Source organism: Corythoichthys intestinalis, chromosome 21 (assembly GCF_030265065.1).
Source record: "Corythoichthys intestinalis isolate RoL2023-P3 chromosome 21, ASM3026506v1, whole genome shotgun sequence".
In the NCBI taxonomy this organism is placed as follows: domain Eukaryota; kingdom Metazoa; phylum Chordata; class Actinopteri; order Syngnathiformes; family Syngnathidae; genus Corythoichthys; species Corythoichthys intestinalis.
In genome coordinates, this window is record NC_080415.1 from 27,894,065 (window position 1) to 27,912,541 (window position 18,477).

The 18,477-nt window shown below is 39.5% G+C and overlaps 1 protein-coding gene across 5 annotated transcripts in view; it reads left to right on the forward strand.

The window, feature by feature from the left end:
- LOC130909201 (thyroid hormone receptor alpha-B) overlaps positions 1-18,477 on the forward strand; it is a 277,864-nt gene that overhangs the window by 117,256 nt on the left and 142,131 nt on the right. For all 5 annotated transcript variants that reach the window (XM_057825377.1, XM_057825380.1, XM_057825382.1 and 2 more), the window contains one exon: positions 15,526-15,606. In XM_057825377.1, the coding sequence (XP_057681360.1) occupies positions 15,526-15,606 (81 nt within the window). The remainder of the gene's footprint in view (positions 1-15,525; positions 15,607-18,477) is intronic.

Below are 18,477 nucleotides of genomic sequence, written 5' to 3' on the forward strand. Positions count from 1 at the left end.
TCGCCGTGAATTAGGGCCGAACGATATTGGGGGGGAAAAACTGACATTGTGACTTTTTTGGGGTCTGCTTTATATATTATGACATGAAAACAAGAATTTCCACAAAGACTTTGGTTGACTCAACATGACCATATGGTATTTATATAATAATGTTTAATCCAGGCTGAAGGGGGGGCATGTGTAAATGATGAAAATTGCTGTATATAAAAGGGATCCAGGAGGCCATGCCTCTGAACACTTGCTGCTTTGATGAAGCAAAACAAAAATTTACGTGTTCAAAAAACCAAACAATCCCACGTCCTGCAATGGGACTATTGTGCATGCGCACAGTTCCAACTAGGGTTGTTCCGATCATATTTTTTTTGCTCCCGATCCGATCCCGATCGTTTTAGTTTGAGTATCTGCCGATCCCGATATTTCCCGATCCGATTGCTTTTTTTTTTCTCTTTTTTTTTTTGCCCCTGATTCAATTCCAATCATTCCCGATAATTTTTCCTGATCATATACATTTTGGCAATGCATTAAGAAAAAAATGAATAAAACTTGGACGAATATATACATTCAACATAGAGTACATAAGTACTGTATTTGTTTATTATGACAATAAATCCTCACGATGGCATTTACATTATTCTTTCTGTGAGAGGGATCCACGGATAAAAAGACTTGTAATTCTTAAAGGATAAATGTGACTTTGTATATTGTGACTAAATATTGCCATCTAGTGTATTTGTTGAGCTTTCAGTAAATGATACTGTAGCCATTTAACTGTTCTGCCAAAATGCATGATGGGAAGTGCAACCATGACTGTGCGTAGTGGTACCAATTGATATATCTTCTCTGCGTTGGGAAATAACATAGGGTGTTAAGAAAAAAATTACTACCTTTCTTCCCCACATTGCTTCCCACGATCGTAGGGAGAAGGATTCTAAGGCTTTAGCCAATTAAAAAAAGGCTCCAAAGGCTGCCAAAATTCACTCTACTCATTTTACGCTGCCTTTTAACTCTTTATACAGGTAAAACGGCATTACAGATTGAACGCAACAATGCGTGAGTGGGTCGTGCAGCGCATGCGTTAATTGCGTTAAATATTTTAACTTGATAAATATTTTTTAAAAATTACCGCCGTTAACGGGATACATTTGATAACCCTACCTTAAGCCTAAACTAAAGACTGGATGAGTGTAACATATTATGTCTGTAACGTAAAATACAATTAGAAAACAATTTAATAAAAAAAAAAATATATATATATATATGCAGTATTTTAAAAAAAGGCATGTCCGGTATTTTTTTGCCGATTCCGATACTTTGAAAATGACGTGATCGGACCCGATCGATCGGCATCATCTCTAGTTCCAACGATATATTGCGCATGCCTACCGTCAATGGCAGCCAAAGTATTACCGTGTCTATTGCTAAAAGGTATCAAACTTTAAAAGTTGAAGACTGTTAAGCCTTAGTTATGCTCCCGTGTTGCGTTGACGGCGCAGCGACTACGGCGTCATTCGACATTCAATGGCCAGGTGACACGTTGCTGTGTAATTCACCGCAAAGTCACTAGAGGGGTGTTGCGTTATGTTTGTACGGTTTTGGGGCATGCTTGTTGACTTCCTCTTGTCTAGTTTAACGGTGAAAAAATAAACAATGCAAGATGGAACGCTTGAATGTGGATCTTCAGCTCATCAACATTGATCATACAAATGTTGATGCGCAGGCGCCGCAGAAGACAGTTTCGAGGCGGTCTGTCCTACTTTTGATGCCGCATAGAGTTCTTCTAGCCTCGGATGAAAACCAGCTAGCTGTGGCGGCTAGCTTCAAACTGGCATCGAGCACTGCGTCCAGCGTTTTGTCCGAGGTCTGCAAAGCCCTCCAGCCCGATTTGTTTGCCGTGTCCTACAGCCAGCCAGTGGGAAGCCATAGTAGATTTCTGGCATCTATGGAACTTCCCAAACTGCGTTGGAAGCCTTGATGTTAACGTTATCATAAAAAGCACCGAGGCACTCTCAATCAGTGATGATGTATCGTGTGTGAACTGCCTTGTTATTGAAAATTAAACATCAAAACAACTCTTTTGACACCAAATCTGTGCTTTATTCTTCATATACTTGAAGTGTGACACGTAAATAAGTCACAGACTCATAGCAAACATATGTACACAATAAATTATGACGTGCACCAACCAAATATACGACATAAAGTAATAAAAAGCTGGCAGTTTTTGGCCACTCGATCCCGAACACACACGTCTCGGTGGTTCTTCCATTTTTTATTCAATCGCTGACCTTGCCATTTGGCAATCTTTATGATGTCTTGACGAGACTTGCTCTTCGATGATACTCCCGTCGGCTTGGTCCATTTTTGTGTCTGGAAAAATAAGTTTTACAATGGCGGTGATTTCGCGCTGAACCGGAAACAACAGTCTGAGCGAACCAATCACAGTCCATTTCTGCCACGTCATACGTGTTGACATGACGCTAGGGTTTGAAAAATCAATAGGACCGCGTAAGGCTACGATGCAGGGTCGTAAATCGGGTCGTCCTTGACGGCGCAGGTGTAACTTGGCCTTTACCCTCAAAATATGGTCTCGCCCATCTGCAACAGCAAACACGTTGACGTTACACATGTTTCTTGTGTGAGTGGACGTTTTTGACATGCTAATAGACTACTAAAAGATGGAATCCGGTAGAGCTGAAACGAATACTCGAGCAACTCGAGTAACTCGAGTTTAAAAACTGATCCGAGTAATTTTATTCACCTCGAGTATTCGTTTATTTTGACAGCTCTAAGCATCACGTTTTGCTCGGACTACTTTTAATGCGGGACAACGCGCTGATGTCACGTGCGTAGAGGAAGAAGCAAAAAAAAAAAAACTTACTGCAGCAGACAGCCGCTACAAACGACTCCGACGTTGCAAAATACTAGCCTGCACATGCTACGTTAGTTGCAGTTAGCTCTGGTGAGTCTCATAGAGATCACATGTATGTTGAACTAGATGCACAATGACAGACTAGGCCGCGTCTGGGCAGCGTTAGCAAACAGCCGCCATCTTAAAGCAGTAGAGCGCTAAGCGCTAACAAAGAGCGCTAAGCGCTAATATATAAGATTAACGTTACTGTCACTACTAGCTCAAGTAACGTTAGCCCTGCAGAGGGCTAGGTTTCTATTAATTAAGACCACTTTCGATGCGTGGCTAACGTGTCTTACATACAGGCTTTAACATAACATAGCGTTGTGGAGTGATGAGGGTGTCAAATAAAAACTCAATAATGCTAACTATCAATTTTAGCTCAGTAGTCATTGCTGGATAAAACACCAATTAGCACTAGTCCCTAATGTGCTCCAATACAGCCTGTATCATACATTTATTTTGAACAAAAATTCAAAATCCTATCAGGACTTACAGTTTAGACTAACTTAAAACTTTACTAGAACTTAAAAATGGCTTGACACAAATAAAAATTCAATTGAAAAACGTGGGGAAAAATCGTAACTTTTAAGCGAAGTGTGTTATCAAGCGTAAAGGCATTTTTAGGTGTGTGTATGTATGTATGTATATATATATATATATATATATATATAGTGAATTAGTCTTTTTTTTTTTAATCCTAGTTACATCTGAGATGCAATTGTTGGCCGTTTTCAACAATACACATCAAAAATAAAGACATTGATTGACTGAAAATGATAAAATGTCTTGTTTTCTCATGTATATCTATAATTTCTCTTCACCTAAAAATATATTTGTTTTATCCGATTACTCGATTAATCGATAGAATTCTCAGTCGATTACTCGATTACTAAAATATTCGATAGCTGCAGCCCTAGAATCCGGTTTCACCTCATCCCCACGTTTGAACTTCGGGGTCTTTACTGTATTTATTCCTCTTGTTCAGAAGCTTATCAGCCCACAGGCAAAACTGTTTTTAATCATAATTCACCATCTTGACAGGCATGTAACACCACCATCAAAGGGGGCCGACTTGACCCCCTGAGATGGTTTCGGGCAAATGTCCTCTCACGTGCTTAGTATGGAACAAGGAGGAATCTCGCGTGACTTCCAGGCAGCATACAATGCTTTTCCGGCAAGAATTAACAGCGTGTAATTTTCGTGTTTTTTTTTTTTTTTTTTTTTGCAATAGTCTTCTTTGATGCTTGTTTGGGCACAAAAGCAGTAAAGCGAGCTCCACAAGAACCCGCAGTGACTCCATAAATTACATTAAAAACGCAGACTTAAGTGCAGTTGTGGTAAGGATTTGTTTTGAGCGTCATACTTTTGAAAGCTCAAATCGTGCGCCGGGTATTTTTCACCCGTCTGTTTCCGCAGCGGCGATGCGGTCATACGCGGTTTGTAGCGTAAGAAACCACGTTGCAGTCACAATGCAGTTATCACTCATTTTTCGACAAACTGTTGTGTATGACATGACAAAAACAGCTTGACTCTTAATTTGGGATTTGTTGCGAGAGTTTAGTTTTTAATTCATGTTCTCTGACCTTTTCATGCATGAATTATGACTTTATTGTTATTTTTTTTTTAACTGTAACCGGGAACTCAACTCATTGGTTATCAGCAACATAGCTGGACGGACAATCCATTTTTAACTGGATTAGACGTCTTCTGGTGTCAATTGCAGCCAATGAGTTCATTTACGAAACATTATTACGGTGATCCCTCGCTATTTCGCGGCTCAACTTTCGCGCCCTGAGTGCATTGTGGATTTTTTAATCTTATTATAAGGCGTTTGGCCGTGTCCCTCGGGGAGTCCTATGGCGGGTGCTTTGGGAGTACAGGGTACCGAGCCCTCTGCTAAGGGCTATTTGATCCCAACATGTTTGACCAGTGCCAGGGTTTGGTCCGCATTGCTGACAGTCAGTCATATTCGTTCCCAATGAGTGTTAGACTCCGCCAAGGTTGCTCTTTGTCACTGATTCAGTTCATCACTTTTATGGACAAAAACGTCTGCAGTGATGCAGACTCTGTACTAGGCATGTGCCGGTATGAGATTCTGACGGTATGATAACCTTATGCCAAAATATCACGGTTTCATGGTATCACGGTATTGCAAACAGCTCTAAAACGTGTTACATTGAGATATCTGGGTTTAAAAAAAAAAAACATGTCTGTGTAGATTTGGCCATATGTTTAGGGTCATTGTCTTGCTGAAAGACCCAGTGACGACCCATCTTCAGCTTTCGGGAAGAGGGCAACAGATTTTGATTTAAATTGTCCTGGTATTTCAAAGCATTCATGATGCCATGCGCCCTAACAAGGTTCCCAGGGCCTTTGGAAGCAAAACAGCCCCACAGCATCACTGACCCACCCCCATACTTCAAAGTGGGTATGAGGTGCTTTTCAGCATGCGCATCTTTCGTGGTTCGTGGTTCGGAGTTGAAGCCTGGGACCGTGTGTACTTTTCTGTGAGACCAAGGTTGAGCTCAATCTTGGTCTCATCTGACCAAAGCACACGGTCCCAGTTGAAGCCTGGGACCGTGTGCTTTGGTCAGATGAGACCAAGATTGAGCTTTTTGGCAACAAACACTCTAAGTGGGTCTGGCGTGCCACGAAAGATGCACATGCTGAAAAGCACCTCATACCCACTGTGAAGTATAGGGGTGGGTCAGTGATGCTGTGGGGCTGTTTTGCTTCCAAAGGCCCTGGGAGTCTTGTTAGGGTGCATGGCATCATGAATGCTTTGAAATACCAGGACATTTTAAATCAAAATCTGTTGCCCTCTGTCCGAAAGCTGAAGATGTGTCGTCACTGGGTCTTTCAGCAAGACAATGACCCTAAACATATGGCCAAATCTACACAGAAATGGTTCACCGGACACAAAATCAAGCTCCTCCCATGGCCATCTCAGTCTTCAGACCTTGTTTTGTTGGCAAAAGGGGGTTGTACAAAGTATTAACACCAGGGGTGCTAATATTTGTGACACACATTATTTGATGTCAAATATTTTTTTCTTTATGTGGGATTTTTTTCCCCACTGAATGAATGCACTTGTATTGAAGGTTGGATTTTTCTCTTTTTTTTCATTAAGGTCCCATATTATTTGAGTTTTTAAAAAAATTATTAGAAGCTAAAAAACATCTTTTTCAGGGGTGCCAATAATTATGGAGTGCACTGTATGTATTCAAAGGTTTTTTATATACACTTATTGGTATTATATATGCGCACAAAAAAAAGGATGGTAAAAATGGAAGGGGTGGGAGTGACACTACTTTGCGTTTTTTCACTTTATGCTGTCCTTTCTATTCCCCATTTACAGCGATAAGTGAGGGATCACTGTATCAGACAATGTCTCTATTACCGTCAATGGCAGCCTATTGGTTAGTTTGTTTTTTTCATTTCTATTATCATATCATTCGTTTTCATTAACGATCATAACATTGCTCATGAATGCCTTAACTTGCCAGTTTTCAGCATTAACAAAAATGTGCCTCATTGCATCATGGGTAATGGACCACACTTCAAAGCGAATAAAACAGCTGCAGGCAGTGTTTAGTAGGCAAACTGAAATGCGTAATTTTCCACTCAATTTTTTGACTGTTCATTATTAACCTTTTTTTTTCTAAAGAGTTAATTCAAACCAATCACGCGACTGCTTCCTAATTGGCCCGGCGGCTCTGTCAAGCCACACTCACTCTACCTTTTCCACGTGCGTCTTTGTCGGTCCTCCGCTTAATTGGAAGCCTGGCTGCGGAATTCAGCATCAACAAAGGCTTCTATTCATGCAGGCGGGGAGCGCTCCAAAGGTCGCGTCGCTGACGGCCGTCTGTCCGAGTGGCGAGCGTGACGGAAGAACGTTGGGGCTTTGAAATTTGTCTTCATTGGGCAACACCCGAGGCGCATCGCCCCCTCCATCCTTGTACACAATGCAACACCCATGCATCTGTTGAGGCCGTTACTTGTCACTGTAAAATGGATTCAACTGACATAAAAGTAGGGGTGGGAACCTCCGGGTAGCTCACGATACGATGCGATTTGGGATACAAAGCTCACGATAATGATAATCTCACAATATGTAACAAGACAGGTATTATAGATACATGGATCAGGAAATCATTGTATGATATTCTACAGCGTCAGTTCTTTGATTCGCTGCCATCCTTCTCTCTTCAAATGTATTAGACGTCAATGAGATACCATAAATTTGGGGCATTTCAGGTCATTTTCTGTTGATTTTCGGTCACTTCCTGTTGATTTTGGGGCATTTCTAGGTCTCGTCCTGGTTAATTTTAGGGCATTTATGCGTGACTTTCTGTTGAATTTGGGTTGCTGAACAGTATAGTATAGAAATGAATAGTAAGTGAACAGGAAGTAAATAAAGTGCTGTGAAAAAATCTTAAAACAGCATTATTATGTGAATTGAAATCATATTTTGAGACGATTCGACTATATACAACTATTGGGCAAAGCACAGATGACGACAAATGAGTCTTTTAATTTGCCGTTTAGCCCCGCCTATCATTATAGCGCTCTAGCGCCTCCAGCTGAGTGATGAAGTCGGCAGAGTAATGATTTCAGCTGGTTTAGAATTCAGCCCATTGAGGGGGAAGATTCAAAGCGAGGAAAATGCGACAGAGAGCACCAAATTTTCATCATTGTTTTAATCTCTCTACTACAATATTTTTACAGGATATTCTTTTTATTGAAGTATTTTTCCCCAATTGCTAAATAAATGGTATGGTCATGACAAATAACAGTCTTGTGCTAAATGGAATGTGAAATTTAAAAAAATGCATTTATTCAGTACGACAGGGCTAAATTACTGCATAATTGTCAAAACTGCCAACTTCTTAAACCTCCTAAACGGTATTTTATGCCACCGGAGTTAGTCCGACTTTTGTCATTTCTCTGCCCCGGCTTCGAAGACGGAGAAAAGAGCGTTAACAAAACAGGAGGCGTGACAGCTAGGCGACATGCTAACCCAATTTGAGCGGCTATTCCAAGTCTCTTTCTCGCCTTTTGAAAACAAAAAAACACACAAAACTACCCCGACTCATGTCACACACCGCGGCGGGGGTGATTGTCTTCACCGATCGGCCAGCCCCTGGTGGCGAGCAGGTTTTGGCTCGTCGATCTGCTGCCGCCCGGCAGGCAGGCAGTGCTCGTTGCCCGGAACCCAGAGGGGAATGGACACCGAAAATAGCTCATTCTCGGTGGCCAAACCGGCCGATGTTGGAGCACATGGCTGCCCCAGCCCAAGCTGAGGATATACTCTATAGGCGGGCACGCGAAGAGGACCGAGGGGGTGGAGGTCTGGACACAATCACGAACTGGTGTTTTACAAGTGCAATCAGTTGATTGCAGTCAGGTGCTGCTTGTTTAAGCAGAAACTTCATTGGTTCAACTATCTGTTCGGACTATCGGATCGGCAGGATCAAAACTCACGACCCACAGCGGGCCTTTGAGGACCGGGTTGGAGACCACTGCTCTACACAATCAAGAACCGCAGACGAGAGCGCGTGGCTGCCCGTGCACGGACACTCATTGGCCAGCGATCAAGGTGTCCGACAAGTCCCTTGTCGTCGGCCAAGTGGCTTTCTCGGTGGACAGGAAGCATTGTCACCAACAAAATGCAAGCCAACTCCTTATTGAAACATTTGCCATGATCCCTGTATTTCACATAACATAAAACACGTACTCACTTAGTCATCCGTCCAATGGTCTTTTGATTGTCGGACTTGTTTTGTCCATTCTTCAGGATGTTTTGGAAATCCAAAAAGCCTCACACCAATCTCCCTGGAGTAGCAACAAAAGCCTGCAGCACAGTGGACTGGCATGACGCAAAAAATAAACGAATTAATCAGCTAAATCAGAAGTCCTTCAGCATACGATATTATGGCTGTATTGTGAGCTGTTTAGTCCGCCGACGTCACATTCGCCTTCTTCCTCAATCCGAGACCTTGGCCGGAAGTCCCTCATTTTCGTAGCGTGGGATTCAAAAACATGAATAAATATGTCGATCGCTTCCACACACATCTAAGCAGTCCATTTCATTCAGGAGTATAAAATACTGCATGTAATAGGAAATAAACATGCTTTTTTGTCACAGGCACTTAAACGCATAGGTTAACTAATTCGCAGCCTATTGTTCCAGTTCAAATGGTTTGGACTTCTATCTCTGTCAATGGCAGACGATGAGATAAATGTGTCGGACGGCAAGTAGAACTTGATTATGCCAATTTTTTTTTAACTTCAAATTTGGAGAAATTCAAAATTTTCAAGAAAAGAAAAGGCATATTTCAATTTCAAAAGTCCCTTGCAGTTTCAAATCAGATTTTGATCATTTATGGAAAATCGGTGCCACTACACTGCTACCTGGGTTTTGCGTTAATCAGTAATTAAAATGATATCTTGTAAAAATGGGAATTATTTTGGACTATTTTTTTACACTCAAACATGATTTAGACTCTTACTTACTTACCGTAATTTTCAGACTATAAGCCGCCCTTCATTTTGAATCCTGCGGCTTATTGTACAGTGCAGTTTGTTTCTTGATTTATTTGCGTCAACAGGTAAGACTTTATTTGACAGCAGCATCATAAGACCGTCATAATTATGACATGACACTATCATGGGCATTACTGAATGCTTATGACAGATGTCGTTAAGTGTCATCCGGCAAATTATGTCACTAACTCCATTTATGTCCAGCTCGGATCTTTTACATCCATTCAAAAGTGAGATAATTTGTCACATAACACTAAATGACATCTGTTATAAGTATTCATTAATGCTCATGACAGTCTTATGTCATAATTATGATTGTCTAATGACAGTCTTATGGCACCACTGTCAGATAAAGTGTTACCAAATACCATAACTAGCAATTAATGAAACAACTAGAACAGTAACTGAAGAAATAAGTAGCACAGAACATGACTACATCATACATCGTTATTTACATCTGTTGCGCTGCAATGCATGATAGGAGGCATGTTGGATGACAACAATGTTGACATCAAGTGGCAGCAGAGGTTGACTGTCCCCCCAAAGGGAGCAGTGATGACCAAATGACACTTCTTGAAGCAATGAAGCTTTGCATCCAATTGGTTCAAAGCTTCATGGTTGTTTTGGTTTTTGGTTTTATGACAGTTATATGATGCCGCTGTCAAAGTGTTTCCGGTTAATACCTTTTGGTGTAAATATGCCATAATACAGTGAGTACAGCTGCGGCTTATAGTCTAGTGCGGCTTATCTATAAACAAATGTCGTTTTTGCATCAAATTTGGTAGGTGGCGGCTTATAGTCAGGTGCGCCTTATAGTGCGAAAATTACGGTACTCTTACTTTGAAATTAAAGTTTCTGATGTGAGGGTTTATTCCTAAAACTTGACCCACCCCGTTTCCAATCCCATCGCTTAGTCCACTATCTCACTGTGCTCCGCAACCCTTTTAGCCGATATGACGTAAGCTGGCCTGCTGATGTTTACAGGAAGTAGCCAGTGCTGTTGCCAAGTCGGCCTTAGAACGGATCAATTAGCGGCTGTAAACGTCAAAACAAAGGCTTAACTCCTCTAGCAGACGACCGTAGAGCCGACGTAACGTACGAGTGAGCCTCGCTCACGTTTCCTCTTTTGCTTCCTCTTTGTCTTCCTGTTGCGAAGCTTTTAGCAGCTTTTAGTGCCCTCCTTTCCCCTCAACTCTGCACAAATCGTTTTTCTTACTTCCGCAAAGGATCGCGTTGATATTTGTCTTCTTCACGTCACTTGGCAAATGACTCACGAGCATCATAGGCAGCACAAGTGGAGATCTTAATCAGCTGTTTGTGGAAACAACTGCCAAATAGAAACAATTTATCAGAATATCTGAATTATTGAATATGGTTTGGTGTGAAGCCAACCAAAATAGGATGTTCCATCCAAAAATATGCTTCACCCTTTGGCTGTCATTGACAGTGATAGATGTCCAATTTGTTTGAAATGGGAGGTTTAAACAAATTGGACGTCTACGAGTGATAAACTCATTCTAATTCACAGTGGAAGGATGAAACGAGCCACATAATTGGATGTCTCTCATGGTCAATGGCACTGAGAGAGTTCAATAACATGATTGTACAATTTAATTCTGTCATCAAATAGAAAGTAGGGCTGTCAAACAATTAAAATTTTCAATCGAGTTAATCACAGCTTAAAACTTAATTAATCGTAACTAATTGCAATTCAAAACATCTCTAAAATATGCCATATTTTTCTGTAAATTATTGTTGGAATGGAAAGATAAGACACAAGACATATACATTCAACATACTGGACATACTGTAAGTACTGTATTTGTTTATTATAACAATAAATCCACAAGATGGCATTAACATTATTAACATTCTTTCTGTTAAAGGGATCCACGGATAGAAAGACATGTAGTTCTTATAAGATAAATGTTAGTACAAGTTATAGTAATTTTATATTAAAACTAGGGCTGTCAAATGATTAAATTTCTTAATCGAGTTAATTACAGCTTAAAAATTAATTGTAATTAATCGCAATTAATCGCAATTCAAACCATCTATAAAATATGCCATATTTTCTGTAAATTATTGTTGGAATGGAAAGATAAGGCACAAGATGGATATATACATTCAAAATACGGTATATAAGGACTGTATTTGTTTATTATAACAATAAATCAACAAGATGGCATTAACATTATTAACATTCTGTTCAAGTGATCCATGGATAGAAAGACTTGTAGTTCTTAAAAGATAAATGTTATGGAAATTTTATATTAAAACCCCTCTTAATGTTTTCGTTTTAATAAAATTTGTAAAATTTTCAATCAAAAAATAAACTGGTAGCCCGCCATTGTTGATGTAAATAATTACTTACACAATGCTCATGGGTGCTGAAGCCTATAAAATCAGTTGCATCCAAGCGCCAGCAGAGGGCGGCAAAACTCCATTAAACACAATTAACAAGTGGGCATTTCACTATACTGTCATTTAAATCTGTCTGAGCATGGCATGTGCGTTAATTGCGTCAAACATTTTAACGTGATTAATTTTAAAAATTAATTACCGCCCGTTAATGCGATAATTTTGACAGCCCTAATTAAAACCCTACTTAATGTTTTCGTTTTAATAAAATTTGTAAAATTTTCAATCAAAAAATCCGTGCCGTTCTTCTACAGTGTCTTTAACTACGTGAGGTAGTGATTGAAATACACCACAAGGTGTCAATGGCGAGTTTTAGATTACCTAGAAATCAAGCCAATGAGTGTGTTTTGTCCCTCGATTGACGCCGTAGTTCCCATCCATTGTACTTCACGGTCATTTGAGTGCTGGCTTCACAACGTACGAGGCCTCTGATGGTTTTGATATTGTGACTAAATATTGTGTACTTGTTGAGCTAAACGAAGTGCTTGAATAGAGTTTGACCAAAGTCTGAGTAAGTTTTGTGTGTATTTTGCATAGCTATTTTGATTGGGAATGCCTGCTTTTCTTTTTGTGAACATATATTTTTTTTTTTTTGAGAAAAGAATATTATTTTTGTTGTGCTTTCACTAAATGATACTTACGTTTGTTGTGAAGGAGTTGCCGAAGCTTATGCCAATAAACGACACGGTCCAATGAATGCCTGTGTCAACTCGCCTTTCTCTGCCTCTTAGCTCTCAATGTGCAAAAACGGCGTCATTGTAGTCTGTTTGAGGCAATGCATGTGCGGGTCATTCCGCGCATGCGTTAAATGCGTCAAATATTTTAACATGATTAATTTAAAAAATGACAGCACTAATAGAAAGTAATTAAAAACTCAAGCCAAACCGTGAGGTTTTTTTACATAGTTTGTAAGCAATTCAAGCTAAACCATGCGGTTTTCACTTATTTTGTAAGCAAATCTATCAAATATAATGGAACTAGAAAAGGCTAATTGAAATTGCGTCGGGATGCTTTGCTCTGCTGGTCTGTAAACTACCGCAGGTCACTTCCTGTTGATTTTGGGTCACTCTCTATTAATTTTGTGGCATTTACAGTTCTATTCTTGTTTATTTTGCTTCACTTTTAATTTGTTGGCATTTACAGGTCACTTCCTGTTCATGTCTGGTCACTTCCAGTTGATTTTTGGGCAATTCCAGGTGACTTCCTATTGAATTAAGGTCACTTCATGATTATTGTGGGGCATTACTGGGCGACTCCCTATTAATTTTGTGGCATTTACAGGTCTTTTTCGTGTTTATTTTGGTTCACTTCTAATTTGTTGGCAATTACAGGTCACTTCCTGTTCATGTCTGGTCACTTCCAGTTGATTTTTGGGCAATTCCGGGTCACTTCCTATTGAATTTAGATCACTTCTCCTCTGCAGGCCACTTACTATTGATTTCAGGTGAATTCTTGTGGCTTTTGGGGCATTCACGGGTCAATCCCTATTAATTTTGTCGGATTTACAGTTCTCCTCCTGTTTATTTTGGTTCACTTCTTAGCATAGCTATCATTACATCCTCCTTCCAAAGCTAGTGGTGCTGTATAACATATGTAACGTGCCAACTCAAATTTTCAAATGGCCATAAACTTTCAGTTAGTACAGTGAACAATTAGCAAATAGGCAGTTCAACATATTACTATGTAGTAATACATTTCAAGTCTTTCAGGTGGTTTTCTCATTCAAGTAGATCTTCTCAGCAGTTCTGTCATTGGAGATGACACAGGAAGTTCAGGTGGTTGTGTGTCACTTTGTTTTTCAGCTCCAGCATCCTTAGATTGACTCCCTGTAGCCGTATGAGTCCTTAACAGACTCCTCTTATTTTTTCTTAATCTGACTGATTTCACTTAGCACAGAAGCTTTTCTGTCCCAACAATCCGGTCCTTCGATCCTCACATTGTCATTCACAAAGAAAGGTTCCAAGCGTCTAGTTGTTTTATCAAATGCCATTTTCTGTCTGTGTTTGAACCTATTCTTCTTGTCAGTCCAGTTTTTGTTTACATTTGGTATTTGTGGGAGTGTGGTGCGTAATTTACGACCCATGAGTAACTCAGCAGGGAACTCACGTCGTATATATTTTGATTCTCTTTCTTTTAATTTGGTGGCATTTACAGATCACTTCTTGTTCGTTCCTGGTCACTTCCAGTTGATTTTTGGGCAACTCGGGTCACTTCTTGTTGAATTTGTGTCACTTTCTGATTATTGTGGGGCATTACTGGGTCACTTTATGTTGATTTTGAGGCCTTTACAGTAAAGATGTCCCGATCGATCGGCATCCCGATCGATCAGGTCCGATCACGTCATTTTCAAAGTATCGGAATCGGTGAAAAAAATATCGGACATGCCTTTTTTAAATATATATATATATTTTATTTAAATAGTTTTCTAATTGTATTTAACGTTACAGACAAAATGTCTTACACTCCTCCAGAGTAGTTTTGGCTTAAAGTAGGGCTATCAAATTTATTGCGTTAACGGCGGTAATTTTTTTTTAATCAATCACGTTAAATAATTAACGCATGCGCTGCACAACCCACTCACACATTGTCGCGTTCAATCTATAAAGATGCCGTTTTACCTAAAGATAGCGCTAAAAGGCAGCGTATACTAAGTAGAGAGAATTTTGACAGCCTTTGGAGCCATTTTTTACGTGGCTAAAGCCTTACAATACCTCTCTCAGCAATTAAAAATAACGTGGGAGGCAATGTGGGGAAGAAAGGTAGTAGTTGATCATTTTCTTAACACCCTATGTTCTTTCCCAACACAGAGAAGATATATCAATTGGTAGCACTACGCACAGTCATGGTTCCACTTCCCATCATGCATTTGGGCATGGCTACAGTATCATTTACTGAAAGCTCAACAAATACACTAGATGGCAATATTTAGTCACAATATACAAAGTCACAAGTCTTCCTATCCGTGGATCCCTCTCATAAAAAGAATGTTAATAATGTAAATGCCATCTTGAGGATTTATTGTCATAATAAACAAATACAGTATTTATGTACTGTATGTTGAATGTATATATTCGTCTAGTTTTATTCATTTTTTTCTTAATGCATTGCCAAAATGTATATGATCGGGAAAAATTATTGGGAATGATTGGAATTGAATCGGGAGCAAAAGATAAAGCAATCGGATCGGGAAATATCGGGATCGGCAGATACTCAAACTAAAACGGGATCGGATCGGGAGCAAAAAAACATGATCGAAACAACCCTACTTTACAGGTCACTTGCTATTCATTTTAGGTCATTTCCTGTTAATTTTGGATCACTTTCCACTTTAGACAGCATCCCCTTTATGAAATGTATGCTGAATCATGAAAATGTTCACTTACTGTGTGTGTGTGTGTAACATACTCCGCCTTAATAAATTTGTCTACTATATGCCCATGCCTACAAATATTTGTCTTGTTCATCAAATGACCAAGCGTCTTGGACATCCCTTGCCTCTTTCTGCCTTTTGTTCCTCGTGCCGAAGAAAATAAATAAACGTCAGGGGACGTTTGCCGCCGCACTTGTTAGTTTTCTATACACCCGCAGCACCCCCTGACTCTTTTTAGCACCCACCCGCCCTCACAATGCTCTTTTCTTGTCCACAGGGTGGAGACGAGGCGGAGCGCGCCACGCAGGAGGCCCCAGGAAATAATTAGCCGTGCGCGCAAACACACACAACATGACTGGTAGGTGGACGCTTGCCTTTGTTCGGCCTGCCGTTATGCTAATCGGGCGAAATGCAGAGCACTTATCCGACACGCTTTGTGTGTTAAGTTGAAGTAAAATACTGTGCACGTGACACTTTAGTTGAATACGGGTCAATCAAAATACAGTATTTAACTATATCAGGAATTCATGGGCTGCCATTGACAGCGCTAGACGTTCAATGCATTTTGACTGGGACGTTCATTTTAAATGGATTGGATGTCAATGGCGATGAAACATGAGCATTCACTGGAAATAAGTTAAAAACCATGAGATTAAAAACTATAGAGAGTTATTGTTATCCATGATAACAGTGTATTACTGTTTGTTTTCGTTTTAGTTGTATTGATGTTGTTTTTTACTATCATTTTATTCATTTATGATTTTATTTATTAAAAATATATAAAAGCATAGTTATTAATAATAATAGTGATATATATAATTATAATTGAGACTAGTGCTGCCACGATTAATCAATTAACTTGATTAATTTGATTAAAAAAAAGATTTGAATTAAATTTTGCTGCTTCGAGTGTTCGTTTGATTAAAGTGGCGGTGTAATGGTTTGTTTTGAAAGTGTTTGTATTTCGTTGTATTGATTTGGGTGGATACACTGCCCTCTAGTGGCAACAGTGGATATGACATACCTCATTTCACATGGCTGAATCCAGATGTTCCCTGTTAAGACCAACATAAGCTAAGTTATTGTTTGAGCTAATGGTTTTTAATGCACTCGTAATTTAGTTCTTAGGTATATTTAGCCGTTTTTTTTTTTTGTGGGCATATGTGTTTGAACCATTTGTTAAGTGCACTGTAAAAATAGTACATATTATAGCATTTATGCTAGCATACTTTTGATATGTAAGCATACACTTCATAATGATATTGACGGGACATGGGGCACGGGGCCGATTAATAGGGGGACTATCTCTGTCAAAACTGACCTAGTGGAAACACAAAGAGCTTTCTACGTTGAAATTCTCTTGAATAAATGCTTAAATCCCTGAATTCTTTATAGCTATGGACGTAAAACAGTCTTGATTCTTGGTTTAAAGCACAAAACAAACAAACATGCAGTTAGCATTTATTTTACATGAATATGTCAAATGTGCTGCTAGTCTTTAAGTCACTGTGGCGCCACCTTACCGCAACAAAGAGCTTTTTACATTGAAATTCTTGTAAATAAATGCTTAAATCCCTGAATTCTTTCTAGATATGGACGTGAAACAGTCTCGATTCTTGGTTAAAAGCAAAAAAAAAAAAAAAAAAACGGGGAGTTAGCGTTTAATTTACGTAAATATGTCGAAAGTGCTGCTAGTCTTTAAGTCACTCTGGCGCCGCCTTACCACAACAAAGAGCTTATTATGTTGAAATTCTTGTGAATAAATGCTCAAATCCCTGAATTCTTTATAGATATGGACGTAAAACAGTCTCGATTCTTGGTTAAAAGCAAAAAAACCCCGTGCAGTTAGCATTTATTTATCGTAAAAATTGCGAACTATGACACCAATTATTATTATTATGTGGGTTTTTCACTTTATCAACCAAGCTGTATGGATGCTCCAAACAAAGTTTCGTTGTGCTTTTGTAACAATGACAATAAATATTCTGAATCTGAATCAATGCGGAAGCGGCTAATTTCTCCCATTTGTTTTTTCACAACGTTTCAAAATACATGCATGGTACGAAAAATATTATAATCACCTTGAATCCTCGAACAAATCACTCCTGAGACAATCCTTCTTGTTTGTATGCGGTACAGCTTTCATACTTTTTCAACCTAAATCTGGCGTTAGACCGCTGCGTGCGTGTGTCTGAGAATAACTCCTCTTGATGTGGGGAGGCCCCCTACTTGAAGGCGAGGCGAGTGTATGATAGACGTGACCCGTCAATATCATTATGAAGTCTATGATGTAAGTTAGCCAATTCTTTTATTGGACTAGATCCGTATTTATTTATTTTTTATACCATTTGAGGCTCAGCTCAGGTTTATGTTCCTTATCCGATTGCTTGATTATTTGAACTAACCATTTCATCGATTAATCGACTACTACAACAATCAATAGCTGCAGCCCTAATTGAGACCCAGTGTCCACGTATGTGGACATGAGCTTTTGGGTCATGCGGTCCACATTTGCATATCAAATGTATGTAGGCCATATTGTTGCCTACATGACCCAAAATCCGATGTCCATGTATGCGGACGGCATGTCTCTATAGGGTTTAAAAAAAGATTTTAAAATATATAAAACAATGACCAAAAGTAGTCTCTTATAAAGAGATCTTAGATACAGTTTAGTTGAATGTGTTGCACAAACACGCTTATAACTCACATCTATCGTATCGAAAATGAATGTAAACGCTTTTACTCTGTTCTAATCTCCCCTAAAAGTAGTAATAAATAGAGGTGTGCAAAATTTCCGATTCTTAGATTATTCACGATTCGGCCATGGAAGATTCGAGAACGATTCACAAACATCCAAATTCCGATTATTGAAATATGCCAAGTAAAGCGGAAGTACAACACACTCAGCGCGCCGCGCGGTCTTCGGGACGCAATGAGGAACTGAGCGAGAGTAGCTAAACATCATGCTTCTCATTATCCAGCCCCTCGGGTAATGCCAATGCTCAACTCACGGCTCTAGCTCTACTCATGCCACGAGATAAAAAAACACAACAACATACTTGACTGCTGCCGAAAAGCTGCTACAAAGTACATCCACATAATGTTACGGTAGATATAATTTATATAGGACTAGATGCAATATAGATTCAGTAGCGTTAGCAGTAGAGCTGGGAATCTTTGGGCACCTAACGATTCGATTACGATTACGATTCAGAGGCTCCAATTC